The following is a 22,646-nucleotide window of genomic DNA, read 5'->3' on the forward strand; positions in this document are numbered from 1 at the left end:
TATGTACATATAACCTACATAAGAATAATCTAGAATAAAGAATATGCCTATATTCCTACTTCATCCATATCCAATACATGCTGGCTTTGTCCTGGATGAGTCTTGGGTGTCTTGAGTGATTCTTTGGTTGTGTGACTGTCCTTTTTCTTTGCTGCAGCCTTGGGTGTCTTTGAGTGTACGTATTTTCTCCTCTATTAAAATGATGGACAATCTCATTACCTTTTGCATCCCCTCACAGCATGTGGGTGCTTCCTAGTTCCCAAGCAAACACATATATTGTGGCTAGGTTTTTCTTTTGACTTCCATTGGGCTTCCAACAATGAAGGGACAACTACCTAAGACAAATGATTTTATCAATGCATTGATTGTATCCGGCGAATCAAAATTTGCTGCATGACCAGTGTCCTTGATTCTCTCTAATTTTGATTTGGGGCCTAAGTGCCTGGAAGCATAAACAAAGTTATATATAACAAGTTAGAAACCTAAGCGGAGAATGCTTTTCAAGAGAGAGAAAATTGAGAATATACTCAAGTTACCTGAGTTAGAATAGGAAGGTTTGAATCTGCTCTTTTGGCCACCAAGTGTTCAAGGAACCCACTTGAAAGCATCATACTTATACACAGATCGATTCACTAACAGCCGTAGATCATGTGGACTTTTTGGTAAAAGAATCTCCAAAGCATCTGAATTCACACTCAACAGCTCATCCTTCTGTTCATCAGTCCAAACTACCCCACTACTCCACCATCTCTGGATACATCTAAGCCATCCGATACGCCACTAACCCGCCATAGCTAAGATCATAAACCGAAAACCAAAACCAGACAGGTTTATTGAACCGCCTGTGGTTGGCTAGTGCATGGTGGTTTGGTCATCAATGTCAATGAGATAGGCCACATAGCCTGAAGTATAGTGCTACAAGAGTATCTGGAATTCTGAAGAACATTAAATCCCTGTCTGTCTTGAACAAAACTGATATGAGGCAGTGGAAAATTGTTGATATGGCTGAGAGGTAGTAGGAGAAGACATTCCAAAACTTTTGGTAACCCATGGAATTGATTTTTATTGTTGATGGTCTTGCTGTACTTTTTCCTTGGTTTCTAATGCAATATTGTTTATTGAGTGTCTTCATAAACTAAGCTAATTTACACAAACTTACTAGAAGACCAACCAACATGTATTATATTTGAAAAAACCGAAATTGTTGACATGTGAGTCGAAATCAGTGTAGAGATCTCGTATTCTTCTTTTTTAAGAAACCCTTGTTTATTTACCAAAAGAAAACCAATTCTAAAGCATGCTTATATAAGTATTTTTGGGTTGAAAATGTGACATAGTTTGAAATCGACTAGAGAATGGAAAAACTTTTGTTTGACGTTTACTAGATATCAAAATTTCGAGGTGGAATGGAGTGCAAATTCAGTGCAATAAGATATATCCAATATCTGAAATTGACATGATATATTACAAATCATTCAAGTCAATTACAACTCACGTACTTGAGGAATGAATTAAAGAATCATGCTAGCAACAGTGGCCACACGCGCAAATGACTTCCAGCTATTAAGAAGCCTATCAAGTTACAACAGTGTACACAAACAGCAATTTCTTGATAAACCAAAGTTTCATCAAGATTCAAGGCATGCCTGCTTGCAAAAGCTAGACCATCTCACAGCTGTAGCTGCATAAATTAATCAAAGATGACCCATAAGCAAGCATAACCCTGTTTCTGTGTTTGGGTTTCTCTTCATTCCAACTTCACCAATAAAATGAAAATATCCTACTTATATATACATTTTTGCTCCATCTGTGGCCAACAGCAGTCTCTGTTTAACCCAAAACTAATACATCATTCAATATATTTGATAATGCAAGTCTGCCACCTAGGAGTAACCCAAAACAAATGAAGTTATCATACCATTCAGGGAAATGGGTGAATCCATATTTACTGCATGACATGTGTCCTTGATTATCTCCACCTTTGATTTTGGCCCCAACTGCCTGTAGATTGAAAAGAGAACATTAACAATAGGTTCAGATTGGTTTCAAATCCTGATTAAATTTGATCATGAAGATGAAATAATAAATTAGTTTAAAGTCACCTTTGCAGCTGATAGGCCAAGTACACAGGGAAGACATCATCCTTGTCTCCCCAAATTATCAGTGTTTCCTTCACACAAAAATAACATTCATTTACAAGACTGAAGAGAAAGATTAATTAGGCTAAGTTTTTAAATTACGGCTAAGTTAACTACCTGAGTTAGAATGGGAAGGTCTATATCTGCTTTTTTCCTCAGCAAGTGCTCTGCCAGCTCTAATTTCTCCTTCCTGTGTTGTTTATAGGTCACCTGCATATGCAGCATGCAAACCTCTATACAATTAGGAATTGATATCTTACAAGTCCAGTGCTATTAGAATTAGTGTGACGTATAAATGTTCACCGACCACACACATCAATTATTAAGTTGTTGACAATTTGACAATATAACATACTATTATGCCGTGATGGATACCAATACCATTGAAGAATAAATAACTATAATCCACCATGTAAGGTGGTGTTCTAAAAATGGAGGAATTTTAGACTCACATTGATGAACCCATGAAGGAAAATATCAGGGACCCACTTAGAAGGGCCAGGTTTGTGCATTGTCAGATTCACCAAGAGCCTCAGATCATGAGCACTTTCAGGTACAAGGAGATTCAATGCATTGCTTCCAACCTTATTGATCTGCTCTCTTTTCTGCTCCTCTGTCATCCCAACCCCACAACTCACAACCACAACTTTCTCCACCAACTCTGGATACATCTCAGCCAACCAATATGCCACATACCCTCCATAACTTATAGAGTAAACAGCAAATCTCTCCACCCCTAATCTCTTCAACCCTTCTGCCACACATTTTGCTTGGAAAACCTCTGTCCTTTCTAGCCTGTTGGTGTAGGATTTGCCAAAGAACAATACATCAGGTATGTACAGATAGAAACTTTGAGAAAGTGAACCCACTTGATGAATGAATTGCCACTTTGAATTGCCACCATACCCATGAAGCATTACAAGAGCAGGCTTATTAGACCTCCTAGAATTTGCAACCCAAAAGTTCATTGTGGTTTGGTCATCTAATTCAACTGTGCAGGGACAAAGACCACATGATCTCAAGTATAGAGATAAAAGTGCATCCGCAAGTGTGATTAGGAGTGTGATTGGATTCAAATAAGGTAAAATGGAAATCAAGAATTGGGAAATGGCTATGATGGTTGCAAGGTAGAAGGAGAGGACATTATACAATTTTGGGTAGGCCATGGCCATATATGAGTGCTCTCTGTGTGATTGCTTTTCCTTTTTGGCTACTTACATTTGCTTATTGTGCTATGCTTCACGCATTCACCATACAAGACTTAAAAAGAGAATGAAAGACATCCCCCATTTGTGAGGTAGAGGACAATTGTATAACCCACTTGCATGTTCTTTTGGATGATGAAACCAATCTTGCCAACCCTAAAATGACAAAAAGGAAACAATGAGATTGCTCTGTAATTGTAAAGATATTAGCCTGGAGAGCGCGTTGCATGAGTGAATTAAGTACATTCCTGCAAAAGTGACAAAGATTGTTAGAGAATACGAATAGAGTTTTCTTATTGAATTTTTCTGTTCTCCTTTTTTAGACTCTCTCTTTAGATTTTTTTTAAGAGATGTGTCGTTAACTAAAGATACCTCAACTAACCTAATCACTTTTTTCTACTTAGCGACGCAAAAGTTGGCACTTCTCACACTAATTAAAAGGCATGTGTGACATCTTGTAATAAATTTTTTTTAAAAAAAGCATGTGTGACATCTGGGCCCAAAAGAGTTGAGCCATTAAAGAATAGCACAACCAATAAGGTGCAGTAGGAATCTACTGGATCAGGGCATGGGAAAGCATCACTTTGTCTTCAAGATGGGCACTGACTTCTAAAAATATATAATTCACAATCAGAAATTGACATTATTGTCATAGATTTTAAAGAACTATATATGCATATTAAAAAAATGCCTTTAAAATGTAGTGCACACAAGGCAACAAAATAAGATGCCAACTAGAAATATGCAAGTAGATGGCAAAACATCATAACAAACATGGAGGATTAAATTAGGCAAGATCTTTGGGATAAGCCCAATTCATTATCTATACTTAGCTTCAAATCTAAACAAACTTAAAGTCGACACATGAGGCTCTATCTTTTAACTATTGTTAATTCAACAGCTAATTAATTTGATTCAACATTCTACAACTGGAGTAGGGTATTGCACATTTCAAAAACCAAAAATAGAAAAAAGGTCCAATGGCCAAAGCATTCAAGACCCTTTTCTGTTAGAATAACCCCTTTTCTGTTCAAAATAGCCCATTTACAAGAAAATTCTTGCAGATGGGGCTACCTCAACTGATATTGTATTCTATTTTTGCTCATTGATACTTTACCTTTGCTTTGCCTGTGGAAGAGAAATCTAGATGTTAAGAAGAACAGCTCGTTTCCCAAAATAATGAACCACAGCTAGCATTTGCTTATTGTCATGTATGAACACACGCTAAAAAAACACATCAAAAATACCTTACTTCCAAAGCTTCCAATCTTCTTTAACCTTTACCATCACTTTTAAACCCATCCCACTATTATTTTCATAAGGCTTAATTATGTACATGCCCCCTGTGCTTTTACGTTTTTCTCAGATTATCACCTGTGGTGGAAAACGCCTCAAAGTACCCCCCAACGTATAAATAACCGTCTCAATTTACCCCATCCGTCAAATTTCTTGACGGTCCGTTACGAACAGTGGGCCCCACTTCGTTTTAACCTTTAAGCTGTTCGAATAAGGGTTTCTCAGTTTGTAACAAAGGGGAAATTGGGTTTAGGGTTCATTGGAGAAGAGGGTTGTTGTCAAAATCTGAGGGTTCCTTCGATTTTGGGAGAAATTGGAGAAGAAATCATTCTTTGTAAAACTCTGAGGTGGAGTTTGAAATTGGAAGATTGTGGAGTAGAAGATTTGGGATGATGGAAACAGGAGAGAAGCAAGGAGAAGGAGGGCATGGCCAATGGTGTCATTGTGGGAAGTTAGCACGGATGCAGACTTCTTGGACCAGTTCAAACCCAGGGCGAAGATTTCTAGTCTGCCCAAAGTCAAAGGTAAGCATGTTTAAGATAAAATTTTCAGTCATTATTTTGGGCATCACAAATTGATAGAGTTGTTAGTGATGAAATTGTCAGTGATTGATGAAATTTTCAGTCATTTTACCACCCAAATTTTCAGTCATTGTTCTTGGTTGATACAGGGAAGGGGAGAAAAAGGATGTAGGTTTTTTCAGTGGTTTGATGCAGAAATGTGTGAGCGTTCAAAATCGTTGATACCTGGTTTGCTGAGGAAGATTGATAGGGTGGAGAAGGAAAATGCAAATATTCGAGCAAAGTCAAAAATATTGTGGGCTGCTATGTTGCTTTCGTGGTTGGTGGTGTTTGCCATGAAGATGAATTAGGCACTTTGGCAGTAGTTCATTGGGCATTGTAATTTGATACCTGATGTTAATGTAATGTAAGGCATTTTGGCAGTAGTTAAGCATTTTGGCAGTAGTTAAGCACTTTGGCAGTAGTTTAATGGGCAAATTTAATTTGAGAACAAATGCTAATCTAATGTAAGACACTTTGGCAGTGTAATGTAATGTCATTTGGTGTAATGTAATGTAATGCTAGTTAAGTTTACTGGATATGTAATTTGTTTAGGGGTTACAAATGGTGACATGAATGGTAAGCTGTTTAGAGGTTACAAATGGTGACATGAATGTAATGCTAGTTAGTTAAGTAATGTAATGCTAGTTAGTTAAGTAATGTAATGCTAGTTAAGTTTGATATGTGATATGAATGGTAAATTGAATGGTAATTTCTTGATGAATGTAGAAGAAGATAACCAAAATTCAGTTTTCCCTAAAAAAGCAGGACCTGCCTTCTTTGCCAAAGTTTATGGTGGATATGTAGCTTTTGGTAACATGCCAAAGTTTACTGGAATCTGGAAAGCAAGAGGCAAAGCCCAAAACTAGCAAAAGCACCTGTCATTATAAGCACAAACCAAAACAGAAAAGGTTCCAAAACAGAACACAAACCAAAACAGGTTCCAACCATAACAGTCTTATGAATATATGCACAAACCAAAACAGGTTCCAAAACAGATTCCAACCATAACAACCTCAGGAAATATGCACAAACCAAAATAGGTTCCAAAATTGGTTCCAACCATAACATACATTAAATATTCAGGTTCCAAAACAAGTCCAACCATAACATACATCAAATATTCAAACCATAACATACATCAAATACTTAGGTTCCAAAACAGGTCCAACCATAACAGGTTCCAAACATAACAACCAACAACCATTAAAGTCTTCCACAACATTCAAGGATGAAAAAAAGGATCTTTGACAAAATGGCTCCTCTGTTGATCTTTCATCCTCTTCCGACGTTGTTGTACTCGAGATAATTTGGCAGGTTCAAGTGTTTGAGATGGCTGGGATTGAAAAGCATCAGCTGCTTCAGATGGTTGGGATAGAGAAGCAGCAGCTACTTGAGATGCCTGGGATTGAGAAGGCCCTTGGGAAGTGCTTGACTGTTTCCTTTGCCTTAATTGCATACTCTGTTGTCCGCCACTTTGGTCTCCACCATCTCTCCTTCTTACCTAAAACAAATAATAATTAGACGTTTCCATGATATAAAATTTTGATGAGTGAAAACATAGTTGAAACTGTGGCACTTACTGCAAGTTTGTCCTTGGCAATGTTCCTCTTCCTAGTAGGCTTTATGTTGGGATTTCTAGGTTCCTAATAACCAAAGTCATCAAGTCAGAAACCAAATCAAATACATTTAAATGTAAAGCAATAATTCTAAAAACCACATACCTTACAACTACTTCGATTATGCCCTTCTCCACCGCAATTGGCACACTTTAAAGGTAAACCATACCTAGGAAGCTTATATGGATTAGAAGGAAGTTTAGGTTCTTCAACAGCTTGTTTTCTTGTCTTCTTAGGCCTACCAGGCTGCTTGTGGTATTTCGGAGGGAGTAATGGAGGTAAATTAACCTTCATCCACTGATCTTGGCTAGTCATAGGCATAATCATTGGTTGATAGGCTCTCAAATAAGCCTCTTTCTTGTACACTGCATCACAAAAGTCCTCTGGATTCCCATGAAACCAACTTATTGCAGCACATGCATGCAAACATGGTATTCCATTCAAATCCCAAGCATGGCATGAACAAGAGTGGTCATTCAAATCAACAGCAAAGGTGCGGCCACTATGGTGCATTACTTCAAACTGATTCTGTCCAGCAGTCTTAGGAATGCACCACTGAGCTTTTGCTTTGTTTTTCTCTAATATCTTTCTAATTCTTGGCCCAACTTGTCCATGCCATTTCTCACAGAGAACCCTTCTTCCCGCCATCAACAACATTATATACAACCGAATTCTTTCTAGCATAGTCAGAATAGGCTTGTCTCGGGCATCCAGTATGCTACGGTTGAATGCCTCACATAGATTGTTCATAAGCATGTCACACTTGGAATCACTCTTGAAATATGCCCTACTCCAATGCCTAGGATCTTTCTCCATGAGCCAATCATGTGCAGGTTTAGACAACTGCAACATCTTTGTCATCTCTGCATGAAACCATGGCACTGTTGTGGCTCTAGCAATTGCTTCCATTTGATGTTTCAAGGCAAGACCTCTATGTTCCAAATAGAAGTTCCCATATAGATGTTTCAAACAATGTCTATGCTCTGCCTGAGGGAATAGAGCATCCACAGCATCTATTAACCCTTTTTGTTTGTCAGTCATAAATACATAACCATGGCTATTCGTAATATTGAGATCACCACTCAATAATTCTAAAAACCACAGCCATGTTGAATTGCTCTCAATCTCTACATATGCATAGGCAAGTGGAAACATTCCGTTGTTTGCATCAACTCCCATTGCAGAAAGCACTTGCCCAGGGTGAGGCCCTTTGACATGACACCCATCCAAGCAAACCACAGGCCTACAACCATCTAAAAACCCCTTCTTACAGGCTGCAAGACAGATGTAAATTCTTTGAAACCGTGGCCTATCACCTTCCATTTCAGATTTAATGATAACTGTACTTCCCACATTCCTGGTTCTTAACTCATGACAATATTCCCACAATACTTCATATTGTTTGCTGTAAGACCCCTCTACAATGTCAACTGTCATGGCTCTTGCTCTGTACACAGTTGCTCTAGATGGTCTGTAACCATAGTCTTGGTGAACTTGCTCTACAAAAGAAGAAGCGGTCCAATTTGGATTGAGCCTTAACTGCGCCAGAATATCTTTCACCAACCAGCCAGCAGTAGCATGTATATTTTTAGTCCCCTTGCTACAAACATGTGTAGGATTAAAGGTTTTCACCTGCAGGTAAGTGCTACCACTAACACTTGAAGCATAGATAACAAAAGGACAGCCCTCTTCACATACTGCTCTTATTTTGTTACGGTCATTATGCATAAAAATCAACTCCCTTCCACAATTAATGGAGTATATCCTCACAGCTTTTCTAAACAACTCGGCAGTTGCAAACCTTAAACCTATTTTGAAACTTGGGCTTCCCATATCAATTTCAGGTCTGAAATCTTCACCTTTTGGCATCCTATTCTTCTTCCTTCTTACTTCACCCACTGCATCATCTTCACTTTGTGAACTATTTGGGCAGGTAAGTGTAGGTGACTCTTCTCCATTGTATGACTCATCATTTTGCTCTGCATTAGGATCATTGTCAAAAATACTATGATCCACATAACCTTCAAACCACTTATCATCATTCTTCAATAATTCAATCTCTTCATCACTCTGTGCATAGTCACTGTCTTCAAAGTCTGGATCACTGCTATCATCATTCTCAGAACAAGAATATTCTTTATCACTGCTATCATTCCCCACTTGGCTTGAAGTTAAGCTCACTACCTTCAAGTACAAAACTACAACCCTGCTATTGCTTTTAGGTACCATGCTCATACAAGCCAAAAGTGTACTATTAGATATTATTTGAATGAGTCTGCTAGTTCCAAACTCTTCACCATAAAAACTCACATCATACCCATCGTCATATCCCAAATCTTTAGCCATTCCAAATAGCTCTAACATGGACATATAGTCAACCTCACAGTAATCAAACCAACTGACTTCACCACCTAAATAAGACCACTGACTGTCCTTTCTATTTTTCACTAGTTTACCTCCATGGAAAAACTTAAATGTGACAACCTCATCAGCATCTTTATCTGCGTAATAGGAACATTCACTTAACAAATGGAAAAAAACACACAAAGAGAAAAGAAGGACCACACAAAGGATAATACAAGGAACACCCAAGGACCACATAAGGTATATTGGGGCCAGCACAGAATAAAAAAATATATGAAAGAACAAAAAATTTCTAGCAACACACCACACTAGGAACATGCAAGGACCACACAATGATCACACCAGAACCAGCAGAGTCAAAAAGTATACAAAAAACAAAAACAAAATCCTAACAACAGTTCAATGCACATGCCAAAATCAAGAAAATCGAGTAACAATGGGTCCACTTACATATGGGTTGACAACCTCCAGATTCTCTAAGCACCACCATCTTCGCACCTTCTAGCCTTAAAGTCTAACGCCAACGAATGATTTCTTCTCCAATTTCTCCCAAAATCGAAGGAACCCTCAGATTTTGACAACAACCCTCTTCTCCAATGAACCCTAAACCCAATTTCCCCTTTGTTACAAACTGAGAAACCCTTATTCAAGCGGCTTAAAGGTTAAAACGAAGTGGGGCCCACTATTCGTAACGGACCGTCAAGAAATTTGACGGATGGGGTAAATTGAGACGGTTATTTATACGTTGGGGGTACTTTGAGACGCGTTTTCACCACAGTGGTAATCGAGAAAACGTAAAAGCACGCATGTACATAATTAAGCCTTTTCATAATTTAGTCTCCTCCTCTTTCTCCTTTTTGCACTTTTTGGACGGCTGTCTATCACTTTTGTCATCCAAATACAATCATTCCAACCTAGATTCCTTAACCATGTCCTCCTTCTTGCTCTCTGTATTTATAAACCTCCAACCACATCTGTGTTTATATATAACTCAACATCAAGTTGGTTTTTCTCCAAGAAAAAGAAAAACCAAGCTTGAGTTTTTACTATTGAGCCCACCAATGGCTGCTACTAGCTATGCATACACAAGCCATAGCTCGTCTCAAAGATCAACAGCCATGGTGCTGGCTCTAGTATCTGCAATTGTACTTTCACCATTATATGTGACAACCAGAAAAACTAATGCAAGATATTATGAGACAAAATGGAGCTCTGGGCTTGTCCTTCCCATGGTTCTTGCTGGACTTATCATTGCCATTAAAACCACTTCTTCATCATCAAGTTCATCATCTTCATCATCTCAAGGAGATTCTTTTGTTCCTTCTCCTGAATCTTCTTGGGTGCTAAGAATTGGGAGCTCAAGCTGGGGGCTTGCTGGGGTTTTAGTACTGCTGATGCTTGTGCTTTCATGGCAAGGTTCTGTTCATGAATTCTTGTGGAGATAGAAATTAAGTCCAATTCTATTTTCACTTTAATGGATTGTACTGGAAAATTATATTATATCATATAATGTAAGTGGTATTAGTTAATGGAGATTTTTCTGCTTCAGTCAAAATGTGGGTATTGCAATTCTCTGTGAAAAAAGTGCACAAACTGAATAATTAGCTGCAATTATACTTTCAATACTTCTAGCTCAATAAACTTGTACCTCAACGATGTTTTCAATTTTCCTTCTCCAATGAGAGAAATTTTTATATGTTCCGGATACACTATTTGCTCGGTATACGCTCCAACACCGCTTTTGAAATCATTTTTATATATAATTAAAAAAATTATTAATAAAATCCAAAACCATTCAAAGTTCACATTGTTCGAAACTGTAAAACTAAATTAAAATACAAGGGTATATTCCATTGCCCCCAAACAAAAATAAATTATAAAATATTTATATAAAAAAATCGAAGTTGGGCCTCATTCGTACTTTGAATGGAGGACATGCTAAGCCCAATAAGTATTAATAGTCTTCCATTGTCCACAATTACCCAAACTCTCTCTCTCCCTCTCTCTCTCTCTCTCTCTCCTCTCCAGCGCACCCATCAGCAAAGCCCTAGTTTCAGTTTTATTCACTCATCGCTGTGTCTCAAGCAAATCTCAAGTCACAGAAGCCTCGCTATCTCTAATTTGACGGCCATACAAAATCAGGTGAGCTACCTACTTTCGTTCCCTGCTGATTGTGCCTCTCTCTCCATTTTGAAATCCTTTGATTTTGGTAAATTTTATTTTGGATTTAGTACTTAGGACTTCCACTGAAGAAATTTGACATAAAATCCAGTACACCAATAGATAAATTCTGTTTTTTTACCGGGCAGAATGGTTTTCGAGTTCTGGAAATAATCATACGATATAGGTTTGAAAACTCTCTCTTGTTCGATGGACACAATTGTAATATAAAATTCAACCTTTCTGTGTGCAAATTTGTGGAGGTACTGATGTGAAAATTTCCAATAAGCAGGGAAGATTGATTTGCGCTGCGAACCAAAATTTGGTGCTTTTTTTTTAATGGAACCCTTTTTGTATAAAATTGACTCTGGTTGTGTTTCCTTTTCATTTTGGGTGCTACAATTTTTAACTTGCAGTGGTAGCAGTCTCTTTCATTGTTCTATTTTCTGTACACTGCTTATTTGCCAAAGTTTTGTATATTCATCAATTACTGCCTCAAATCAGTGTTAGTTTTCTGTTCTAATTGTGTTATTTTGCTCCTCGAAATACGTATTTCTGATACTGCTCTATGTCCAGGCTATTCTTGCTACAGTTTCTATTGTCCTTGGAGTAACAGAGCTGTGTAACTTGCTGATTGTCCAGATTGTTGAAAGAAAAAGAAATGTAGTAGTTTAGAGGTTTAGCCCATCCCAGCTGCTCTGGCCCTGCCTCCCTGCCCAGCAAAGGACCCAGAACCAGAAAATGGCAGGGGAAGATGAGGACTTGCCCAGAGATGCAAAGATTGTGAAAACACTGTTAAAATCAATGGGTGTGGAGGAATATGAGCCTTGTGTTGTTCACCAATTCTTGGAGCTGTGGTATTGATACGTGGTTGATGTGCTCACTGATGCACAGGTCTACTCAGAACATGCTGGTAAGCCCGCAATTGATTGTGACGATGTCAAGCTTGCTATTCAGTCCAAGGTTAATTTCAGCTTCTCACAGCCCCCTCCAAGAGAGGTAATATATTTCACTTCCTTCCATTTCTTCTGCTAAATTTGAGTTCATATAACAAAATTGTATAACACTATGCGTCAAAAAAATGTACCTTTTCATTATGAAATCAATCAGCTTATGTGTGTTATTCGGCCATTATGGTACAAATTTTGAAATTGTTAAGCAAACCCATCATCAGGTGCTACTGGAGTTGGCTAGAAACAGGAACAAAATCCCATTACCAAAACCAATTGCAGGGCCTGGTGTGGCATTGCTGCCTGAACAGGACACATTGATCAGCCCAAACTATCAACTGGCAATCCCAAAGAAACAATCTGCTCAAGCAGTGGAAGAAATGGAGGAAGATGAGGAACCTGCTTAACCCAATCCGCCCCAGGAACAGAAGCCCTCTGATCTGCCTCAGGGTACTCCCCAAAGGGTATCCTTTCCCCTTGCTAAAGGCACCAAGTGAGAGATTACATGGTACATCAATCAGCCTATGGGATTATAGTCCAGAGATGTGAGATGAAACAGTTGTTCACTTACTAGAGATTCTGACTCGTATTGGATCTGTGTACTTGTAAAAGAATGTTCTGTTTAAATATTATGCTGTTTACTTCTGCAGTCTTGTTCTTTCACAATTATTTGAATGCTTACGCCATACGTTATTCATACTATTTTGAATGATTAATTGATTATGTGAAGAGAGAATGAAGCTTTTGTTTTCCCCCCTTTCTACAAGTCAGGCTCAGGAAAGCTTATAAATGAACATCATGAAAGATTTTGTATGTTTTCTCCATGAGTTTCGGTCATCCGACAAAATACAGCAACCGAGTTTAAGCATAATGGAACCAATAAGATATACTTGGGTTTCGAAGCCCAAAAGGCTCCACATGTGTCTCAGCCCATCGCACAAGGCGATAAAGACTCCGAGCGCTCGGAGGTTACCTACGTCGTTGGATCATTGTAATGGCCACGATGAAGCTAAATGCAGGTAAATGCGTGGACTCTAAATGCAGAGGCTCGAGATCCATCTTTGTCACCCCAAATTATTAGCGTTTCCTTCACACAAACGTACCCTCATTTAGACCTGAGTAAGAATAGGAAGGTTTGAATCTGCTTTTTTGGCCACCAAGTGTTGGAGTAGCTCCAATTTCTCCTTTCTGTTTTCCTTATTATCCTAAAAGTGTCCACAAATTTATCCTAATAAACTAAAAATTATTATAACACACACGTTCAACATATTACGTGTACGTCTACCATGATTTTCTTAAAGCATATATAAATTCTCACATACATTAATGATTAACAATACTGAAGGGTTCGAATCCAGTATTTTGGCCACCAACTGCTCTAGTTACTCCAATTTCTCCTTTATCTGTTCCTCTTCTTCTTCTTTAATTTAAGCGGTTGTTGCTTCCACACACTTTCCATCTATTTGTTGAAATTCATCACTGATCATTGTACTAATGTCCCTTGTCCACCACTCAGTCATTGACAACAAAAATTAGGGTTAAACAAAATCAAAGGAGGCACAGCTCTACTCTTGGAAGACATAAAAGAGAAAGGTTAAAAGAAGTTGAAATGGATTTCATTGGTCAAAATGTTTTCCAGGCTTCAACTTTAACCAACAGGACTTTCAATGTCTATTTTGAATAAGAAATGACTGGAAAGCAATACTAAGTCACAAAATTCATAGCTCAAAAAGAAAACTCTCACAATTGGAAACACATAAATACACAACTGAACCGCATTGAACTGAGAATCTGTGGGTTCATTTGATTTTTTTTTCTGGGAGGAAGAAGTGATCCGCCATACTTTCCCTTCGAGTCCCTTTGCGTCCTTTCCCTGGCGCCTTGTTTCTTCTTCTTCTCTTTGGTGTTCACTATTCCAGCAATCTATGAGTCACAAAATAATCAAACATATTGAAACAATTTAAAGAAAGACAAACACATGGAGAAAGGAAGGAAGCAAGCAAGCAAGAAACTTACGGCGTGAAGCTGAAATTGACATGAACATGCCAACCACCATGGATGTACACATCACGAATAGTTGAATGCAAGATCTCAATGTTGCTACTTCCTCCACTTCCAACAATGATTCGGAACGTGGTGATCCACAAAGGCTGACGATCAATCCTCTTGTAGTCGTAGGCAGTCTGGACAAAACAAAAATCCCAGCCACCCAAATGAACCAAATACTCTGTCTGAACACCAATATCCATGTTCGCAAGATGCATTCTTTTAAACCTCGGAAACACCAACTTTGGGGTTAAAGAATAGGCTTCACAATCAAAGGAAAATTCAAGAACCACTCCAAATGAATATGATGAAGCATACATCCGATCGCCCAAAACCACCGCCCTCCCTCGGAAAGGAAAATGCGAACAGGCCATGCGATGAGATTTCTCGACTTTGACATGAACCCATTTCTGAGTTCTTACATGAAAGGCAAGGAATTCATATCCTGGGCCGCATGTCAACGAGAGCAAAATATGGTGGTTGTAAACAGCATAACCGACTATCTCCACTCCTTGATCAGAAATAACAGAGGGAACAGGTGGAAGAAACTCCCAACTGTCATTCAGAGGATCGTACCGCTCAAACACTGATTCTGGGTCATTTGGCTCATGCGGAGAGGTTACAGGGATTGCAAGATGATATAACTTTTCATATGCAGAAATCACATTTCCAAGTGGCTTGGGTACTCTGGGGCCCTGGAAGGTAGAGAATGACTTGTTCTGTATGTCGAATACATATCCCTTCAAGGAGTCCGGTGTCATGACAGAGTGGGGAGGATTAGCTTGCATGCCCTCTCTGAACAACAAATACAACTTGGAGCCACCAAATAAGTCTGTAGCATCACAGAGACAACTGTCCGGGATGGAGTAAGTATTCTTGTTGAAGAAGGTAGTTACAGGACGCAGTGGGGCTTGATCTTTGCCATATTCATCTCCAATTGCTCCTCGTACTCCCCCCATAATTTGTCCAGATCCTTTTTGGATTTTAACTTCATATATCTCACCATGATATCGACTTGAATAAGATGTCAGCAATACAAGCAGAGATTTATAATCACCCCCCTCCATGTACGCAAGCTGGAAACCACTAAGCACCTCGAGAGACTGAAACAAAGTGTTTAATTATTTTGCACAACCCATGCATAACTGATTGAAAGCCCAATCTAATGCGAAGAAAGACAGTAGTTCAATTCATCAAGCTAAATAAACATATTTTGCAATTATACCAAACCCTAAATTCAACGAGAGAGAGAGAGAGAGAGAGAGAGAGAGATTTGGTTCTACCACTATGTTTGTAAGACTGACTCCAACCCAAGGTCCTAATTACCTGTTATGATACTTTTTTAAATGAGGAATCCTATTTACCTTACCCGATTTGCCTTTTTCATTTTTTTGCACCAAAATATTAAATCAATAAATAAATACATGTGAATTAAGAAAAATATCCGCACCAAAATCAGTATAAAATAAATAATATCTGCACCAAAATATTATATCAATAAATATATGCCTATTCCTAGTAGCCTAATGTCCACTGTGATGTTATTCAAGCTTTTGAGAAGAACAAGTAACAACAATAAGAAATTACAAAAAGATACAAATGTCATAGATTTCAAAACGCATAGACCTATCTCGATCTCTTTTGTATCTTCAACTCTATCCTCACTAGATACCAAAATCAAACCCTAATCAGTTATGTAGATAGACTCAGGCAATTCAAATTGCGTCCAATAAAATGCAAAAGCAATATTAATTAATGCCATATCAGAAGAAACAGATGGAACCAAAAGTAAAATAAAAGCAACAAAAGAAACACAGATCGTCGAGCCAAAAAAAAACAAAACATAGGTGCACAAGGGATTGAAGAGATAAGAGATGCTGATGTGCTTTGGATTGAGAGGAGAGAGAGGCGGACGTGAACGCGGAGGCGGTGGCGTTGGGCTTTACAGACGTTTGGATGTATTGGGCACTGAACTTGCTGCTTTGCTTCCTATGTAGGTTAATAATTGTCATGGTATTATAAACTATATTTTCTTATATAACCAATCGAGACATGTGATAATAATTTAATAAAATAATTTATTTAATATATAGATTGAAATTTAGATACATACCTGGATTTGAATATGACGATTTGATCCGTTTTGAGTGGTCTTTATGAATTTAGGAATTAGAGTTTTTCCTTTTTGGTGTTGAAATTCCTGAAATTGAAAGAATAACAAAAATTGTCAAAGAATTGAGAAAACAAAAAAAAGAACTAAAGAAAAATTGATGGATGATGATGATTACTTACCAGAAAATAAGAGTTTAAGAAAAAGAAGAAGGTATTAAGTTTTTTTGTTTCATTTTGAGTTGAAGAAAAAGAAGAAGGTAACGTGGCGATTACAAGGTTTAAAACTTTGATGTTTTACAATGCTCACCCTTTCAATCCATGAAATCTCAATTACTTGTTTTTTGGTCTTACATTGCATGTTTTTCATTAATTGGTCAAAATGAGCTTCAACTTGATTGAGCCTAATTTCCGCGCATCAGCCCATCTAGGTATTGAACTATGTCAATGACATGGGTTTGGGCTTTGTTTTACCAAAACTGGAAGTCATCCCAGGATGTTTTAGAAGCCTAGACCATTTCGAACCAATTGCAAAATAAATTATCACAAGTTAAAGGTTAATTACAATTAATGGTAATTTAATGTGAAATAGTGAGTTTTAAATGATTTAATTGGTATCCAACTTCCAAATTTTTCCAAGGGGCTCAAGGTTTGATCATCACCGTGGATCACTAATTCAAAAATCAAATAAGCAGATAAATGGGAGGATTTTTCTCTCCACAATGCCCACGTTACCCCAATGACAAGACATCAACAGAAAAAGGGTAGAGGACATGTAGGGGAGTTGGTAGAAAGGCAAAATCAAAAACCACTCCCCATAACCATTAAATGCCAGGAAAAAGTGCCAAGTTTCCTTCCCATACTCGTGAGGATTTGGTCAGTACAAGATGGGTTTACAAGAGATAAACAAGAAATAAGAGAGTTGGTTGTTAGAAGGTCAAAACTGATCATCATGAAAACTGACTCTTGATGGGGATTTTTTCTTGGTAGAATAACTACAACCAGAAAAACTGATGCAAGATATTATGAGACAAAATGAAGGTCTGGGTTTGTCCTTCCCATGGTTCTTGCTGGACTTATCATTGCCATTAAAACCACTTCTTCGTCATCAAGTTCATCATCTTCATCAACTCAAGGAGATTCTTTTGTTCCTTCTTCTGAACCTTCATGGGTGCTAAGAATTGGGAGCTCCAGCTGGGGGCTTGGTGGGGTTTTAGTATTGCTGATGCTTGTGCTTTCATGACAAGGTTCTGTTCATGAATTCTTGTGGAGATAGAGTGAGACAAAATTTAGTCCAATTCTATCTGTTGTTTTCACTTTAAAGGATTGTACTAGAAAGTTATATTATATCAAATAATGCAAGTGGTATTAGTTAATGGAGATTTTTCTGCTTCATTCAAAATGTGGGTATTGCAATTCTCTGTGAAAAAAGTGCACAAACTGAATAATTAGCTGCAGTTGTACTTCTAATACTTTTACCTCAATAAACTTGTACCTCAACGATGTCTTCAATTTTTCCTTCACTGCCAATACGAGAAACTTTTATATATATGTTCCGTGTACATCGCCTTCAATATCGCTTTTAATATCATTTTTATATATAATTAAAAATATATATTAATAAAACCCAAAACCATACAAAGATCAAATTGATGTCAACTGTGCAAACCAGAAATTGTTGTGAACTGTAAGACATGTAGCTCCACCATGCCTTCAATTTCCTTCTTCTCCAATATTGCTTTTAATATCACTTCTATACACACTACTACATTTTACAAGTTGCGCAACGATGAGAATTTCGTCGCGCAAGGTACATTTTAGTCGCACAAATTTCAGCGCGATAGAAACTTCGTCGCGTAGAATCCGTCGCACAAAGATCGTAAAGAAAGACTTTGGGTAGGATTGGATCAATTTCTAGCGTAGATAACCCAAATCACGAATTGAAATTTGGCCGGATTTCGGGATGAGATTCTGCCACTTCCGGCCATTTTTTGGGGTAGGTCCAAGAACAAATAATCGATGTCCTGAACCTAGGGTAAAGTTTGTTGTTATAATGCAAAAATAGTATTTAAAAAAGGCAAATAGATGGACTTCGATGAGAATCGAACTCAAACGGTTTTTTCAAAGGCTTTTTTATTTTTATTTATCTATATATATAAAACAAAAGGCAGAGAATGGTGAAACATTCAAAATACCATAAATTGCCCTTGGTTAATTCAAACATTAAGAATTGAAATTATTAATTAAATGAGGATAATATGGTAAATTCACATTTTTTCATATTAAAATTATTAAAATTAAAAACAAAATCAAATAATATGTCCTACTTTTATGGAACATAACTACCTATGATATCTTTTCTTAATTCTAAAAAAAAAATTAAAAAAAAACCAATTGGCACATGCGTGAGCATGTGTCAAGGGACTAGTTTATAATTATGTAAAGTTTGTTGTTATAATGCAAAAATAGTATATTAAAATAAAAAATAAAAATAAAATAAAATAAAAGGGCAAACAGATGGACTTCGATGAGAATCGAACTCAGGCAGTTTTGTTAAGTGAATACGCAGTAGAGCCAACTCCACCGGACGCACTCTTGTGCAAATGTCTAGCACGATATGTAATATATACAATTTCTATAATATTAATATATATAAAATATAAATATTTTTTTTAGGGGCCTCAAAATTGGGCCTCAGGTGGCGCCACTTGCACCACCCCAGGACTGCCGCTGAGTATATAGTGCTACAAGAGTATCTATAATTCCGGTTGACATGTGAGTCGAAATTTGGGTAGAGATCTCGTATTCTTTTTTTTCTTTCTTTTTCAAACCCTTGTTTATTTACCAAAAGAAAACCAATACAAAAGCGTGCCGTCAAAAGAAAACCCTTGTTTGTAAGACTTGACTCCAACCCAAAGTCCTAGTTACCAGTTATGATACTTTTTTGAATGAGGAATTCTATTTACCTTACCCGATTTGCCGTTTTCATTTTTCTGCACCAAAATATTAAATCAATAAATAAATACATGTGAATTAAGAAAAATATCCGCACCAAAATAGTATGTCTATTCCTAGTAGCCTAATTTCCACTGTCATGTTATTCAAGCTTTTGAGAAGAACAAGTAACAACAATACGAAATTACAAAAAGATACAAATGTCATAGATTTCAAAACATGTAGACCTATCTCAATCTCTTTTGTATCTTCAACTCAGGCAATGTCATAGATGTCATAGATAGACTCAGGCAATTCAAATTGAGTCCAATAAAATGCAAAAGAAATATTAATACCATATCATAAGAAATAAATGAAACCAAAAGTAAAATACAAGCATCAAAAGAAACACAGATCGTTGACCCAAAAAAAAAAAAAATACATAGGTGCACAAGGGATTGAAGAGATAAGAGATGCTGACGTGCTTTGGATTGAGAGGAGAGAGAGGCGAATGTACATAGAAACCCTAATAATAATTATAACTGTCATGGTATTATAAACTATATTTTCTATATAACCAATCGACATGTGATAATAATTTAATAAAACAGGGTTTTCCCTTTTTGGTGTTGAAATTCCTGAAATTGTCAAAGAATTGAGAAAACAAAAAAACAAAACAAAAACAAAAAAAAGCAAAGAAATATTGATGGATGATGATGATTACTTACCAGAAAATAAGAGTTTAAGAAAAAGAAGAAGGCATTAACTTTTTTTTTTTTTTTCCGTTTTGAGGTGAAGAAAAAAAAAATTTGGAGGAGAAAGCCTGTTTTTTTTTTTTTTTTCAAGAACGATAGGAATGGGAGGAGAAAGCGTTTTCGGGGTGGGTCTCATTGATTTTCTCTTTCAACCTCGATAGGATAAACGGAGCGTTACACTCTCTTGCTCAATCTGTTTGCAAGAAGGCAGGTCTTTTTACTCAGAAGAGTCAACACCATTTTGGCTTTTATCTACTTTAGACACTACTACATTTTACGATTTGCGCGCCGCACAGAAATTCATTGCACAAGAAACACTTGCGCGACGCAAAAACTCATTTGTAGCTCAAACTATCACGGATAATAATTTTATATTTCTAAACTTGTGTGACCAAAATATTCGTCGCGAAAGAACACTTAGCACAACAATACATGTTATCGAGGCGCAAAGTTAGCAAGAAAAACGCGGGGTTATTGTCTCGAATAATAATTTTATATTTATTTGGCGCCAAACACTTGCGCGACGACAGCTATTGTCTCGAATTTCTAACTTAGCACGACCATACCCGTTATCGTCGCGTAAGGGTTTATTTTATTTGGCGCCAAACACTTGCGCGACGAACAGTCATTGTCGTCGCATAAAGTGGTCTTTTGCGCGACGATATTGAGCATTGGTGCGACGAAATGTTTAGTGACGAAAACGTTGTCTTGTTGCGTAAAGTTTGTGCGACGAAAATTGTATTTTGCACAACGAAATTGACCCTAAACTCTAAACCCTAAACCCTAAACCATAAACCCCATACAAGAACCATTTCATATATAAGGAGTGTCTACAATCGAAATACCGATTCAGTCAATTACAATTGACCTCGATGATCTTCCGCAATACGATGTTGCAGTGGACCTGAACAACGACGGTGATGTAGCTATAGAGGAGGAGGATTGGGAAACCGAAAGTGATGATAGCGACGATAATGAAGGTTATTATAGTTCCGATGATGAATAATGCAATTTACTTGCGACTTGCCATGTAAAACATAGTAAATGGAATTTTTTGTAATTTAATTATGTTAGTGTAAAGATTTTGTGGTATCCACTACTGAAACTTAAATTGGAGCCCTCACATAATCTAATAGAAAAAGACTTACTTATGTACATGCCCCATGTGCTTTCAAACTTGTCTCGAATTACCACATGTGTTAGCAAACATCTCAAAGTACCCCCCAACCTTTTAAAAACAGTCTCACGTTACCCGTTTCGTCAGTTTTATAGACATTCTGTTACGTGTGTTGGGCCCCACTTCGTTTAAAATATATTTAAAAGTATAGCCGGGCGGCTATACCCCTTTTTAAAAAAATTATAAAAAATTAAATAAATAAAAAAGGTTGCATAAGAAGAATAACTTGTTCCCAACTCGTTGAACAACGATATCCCAAGAGTAAATAGACATGGGCGCACACATGAGAGTCGAGAGAATGGTATCAGTGGCAAATACTATAGCTTTGTCCTCGTTTGCAAGTCGGCGAATGACTGGGTCGTCGGTGGTGGTGCCTTGAAGAAGTTCTGATTCTTGAAATGCTCGAGTCTTCGCTCATTCTTGAGCGTGATTCGATCGCAGGACCGATCGTAAAACTCGAGCCCGTCGCAGAGGAGCAGGTCCTCTGGTTATGGAACCTAAAACGATAGCCTTCTCGACCTCCCGCTTTTTGGCTTCGACTTCTTTACCGCGGCGGTGAGGCAGCTATCACTGCTGTTCGAATTGCCATTTGGGGCCGAACACTGGGGCACGGCGGGGCCTTTCCGTCGACAAGACGGAATGAGGCGTCGTCATCGGCGAAGGCAGGGAACGACTCGTAGTTTGAGAAGTCGAAGACTGAATCCGACGGGTTCTTGGACCGGGTCCAGTCGGCAATCCGCCCCAACTTCTCGATGTGGGAGAATGGGGCGAAATGCACGTACATAATTAAGCCATATAACAATGCTAAAAAAAAAAAACAATTGCAACGACTTAATATCATAAGTCAATTTTTTTATAACTAAAATTCATCATCAATTAGCATGTAATAACAATCACAAATCAAATTCATAAATGTTTTAATGTTTTCATTTTGTAAAGTTAAATATTAGTATGTTTGTTACAAAAATAAGAGTTCAAAATGCAAGAATGTAGATTTCGTGCATTTGCATTTGACAATGCAATTGGTTACAATTATTTCTATTATTTCACAATATTTGCAGATTTTTTGATATGATTCAACAGTAATTTTTAAACTCATTCTTTAAAATAAATAAAAAAATAAAAAAATTTGATGGTTGATGATTTAAGGTTTAGGATTTAGGGTTCAGGTTCAGGGTTTGCGCGACATAAAAGGTTCTTCTACATTGCGCAAGGTAAGTTAATTTTCACGTGAAAATATTTCCTTGCCCGATGTTATAGGTTCTTCTACATCGGGCAAACTCTAAACCTAAGCCCTAAACCCTTAAAGAAAAAAACATAGCTCCTTTTTCAA

General features: G+C 37.4%; 3 protein-coding genes, 2 long non-coding RNA genes and 3 pseudogenes across 7 annotated transcripts; 2 read left to right on the forward strand and 6 right to left on the reverse strand.

Annotated features, from left to right (window-relative positions):
* Positions 1-282: 282 nt before the first annotated feature.
* LOC107880883 (uncharacterized) lies at positions 283-1,051 on the reverse strand (annotated as a pseudogene).
* A 541-nt stretch (positions 1,052-1,592) lies between these two features.
* On the reverse strand, positions 1,593-3,583 carry LOC103327627 (uncharacterized). The gene is made up of 4 exons (XM_089049983.1): positions 2,591-3,583; positions 2,256-2,348; positions 2,103-2,170; positions 1,593-2,001 (listed from the first exon to the last, which is right to left on the reverse strand). The coding sequence occupies exons 1-4, from the start codon at positions 3,308-3,310 to the stop codon at positions 1,884-1,886; spliced, it is 999 nt and encodes a 332-aa protein (XP_088906109.1). The 5' UTR covers positions 3,311-3,583; the 3' UTR covers positions 1,593-1,883.
* Positions 3,584-4,739: 1,156 nt separating this feature from the next.
* Positions 4,740-5,733, forward strand: LOC148917953 (uncharacterized). The gene is made up of 2 exons (XR_016125848.1): positions 4,740-5,163; positions 5,310-5,733. It is a non-coding gene; the product is annotated as an uncharacterized LOC148917953 (long non-coding RNA).
* A 589-nt stretch (positions 5,734-6,322) lies between these two features.
* LOC148917954 (uncharacterized) lies at positions 6,323-6,977 on the reverse strand. The gene is made up of 3 exons (XR_016125768.1): positions 6,924-6,977; positions 6,783-6,845; positions 6,323-6,703 (listed from the first exon to the last, which is right to left on the reverse strand). It is a non-coding gene; the product is annotated as an uncharacterized LOC148917954 (long non-coding RNA).
* A 12-nt stretch (positions 6,978-6,989) lies between these two features.
* LOC148917955 (uncharacterized) lies at positions 6,990-9,672 on the reverse strand (the record flags this gene model as incomplete). Its single annotated transcript, XM_089050460.1, has 2 exons — positions 9,633-9,672; positions 6,990-9,319 (listed from the first exon to the last, which is right to left on the reverse strand). Coding segments are annotated over exons 1-2 (2,370 nt in total), but the record flags the coding sequence as incomplete, so codon positions are not given.
* A 1,491-nt stretch (positions 9,673-11,163) lies between these two features.
* Positions 11,164-12,941, forward strand: LOC103327629 (transcription initiation factor TFIID subunit 9-like; annotated as a pseudogene). The gene is made up of 3 exons (XR_001677746.2): positions 11,164-11,324; positions 11,919-12,341; positions 12,517-12,941. The product of XR_001677746.2 is annotated as a transcription initiation factor TFIID subunit 9-like (transcript).
* On the reverse strand, positions 12,893-15,439 carry LOC103327625 (uncharacterized). 2 transcript variants are annotated; one of them, XR_016125976.1, is made up of 3 exons: positions 14,309-15,438; positions 14,138-14,215; positions 12,893-13,129 (listed from the first exon to the last, which is right to left on the reverse strand). XR_016125976.1 is itself a non-coding variant. In XM_089049984.1 (2 exons), the coding sequence occupies exons 1-2, from the start codon at positions 15,403-15,405 to the stop codon at positions 14,203-14,205; spliced, it is 1,110 nt and encodes a 369-aa protein (XP_088906110.1). In that variant the 5' UTR covers positions 15,406-15,439; the 3' UTR covers positions 13,887-14,202. The 2 variants fall into 2 exon arrangements, 1 of the variants encoding a protein (XP_088906110.1); XM_089049984.1 differs by lacking the exon at positions 12,893-13,129 and having other exon boundaries at positions 13,887-14,215; positions 14,309-15,439.
* A 2,139-nt stretch (positions 15,440-17,578) lies between these two features.
* Positions 17,579-22,097, reverse strand: LOC148917956 (eukaryotic translation initiation factor 3 subunit D pseudogene; annotated as a pseudogene).
* Between the last annotated feature and the right edge of the window lie 549 nt (positions 22,098-22,646).

This window comes from Prunus mume, linkage group LG4, assembly GCF_029339155.1.
Source record: "Prunus mume cultivar Tortuosa linkage group LG4, ASM2933915v1, whole genome shotgun sequence".
NCBI classification, from domain to species: Eukaryota; Viridiplantae; Streptophyta; class Magnoliopsida; order Rosales; family Rosaceae; genus Prunus; species Prunus mume.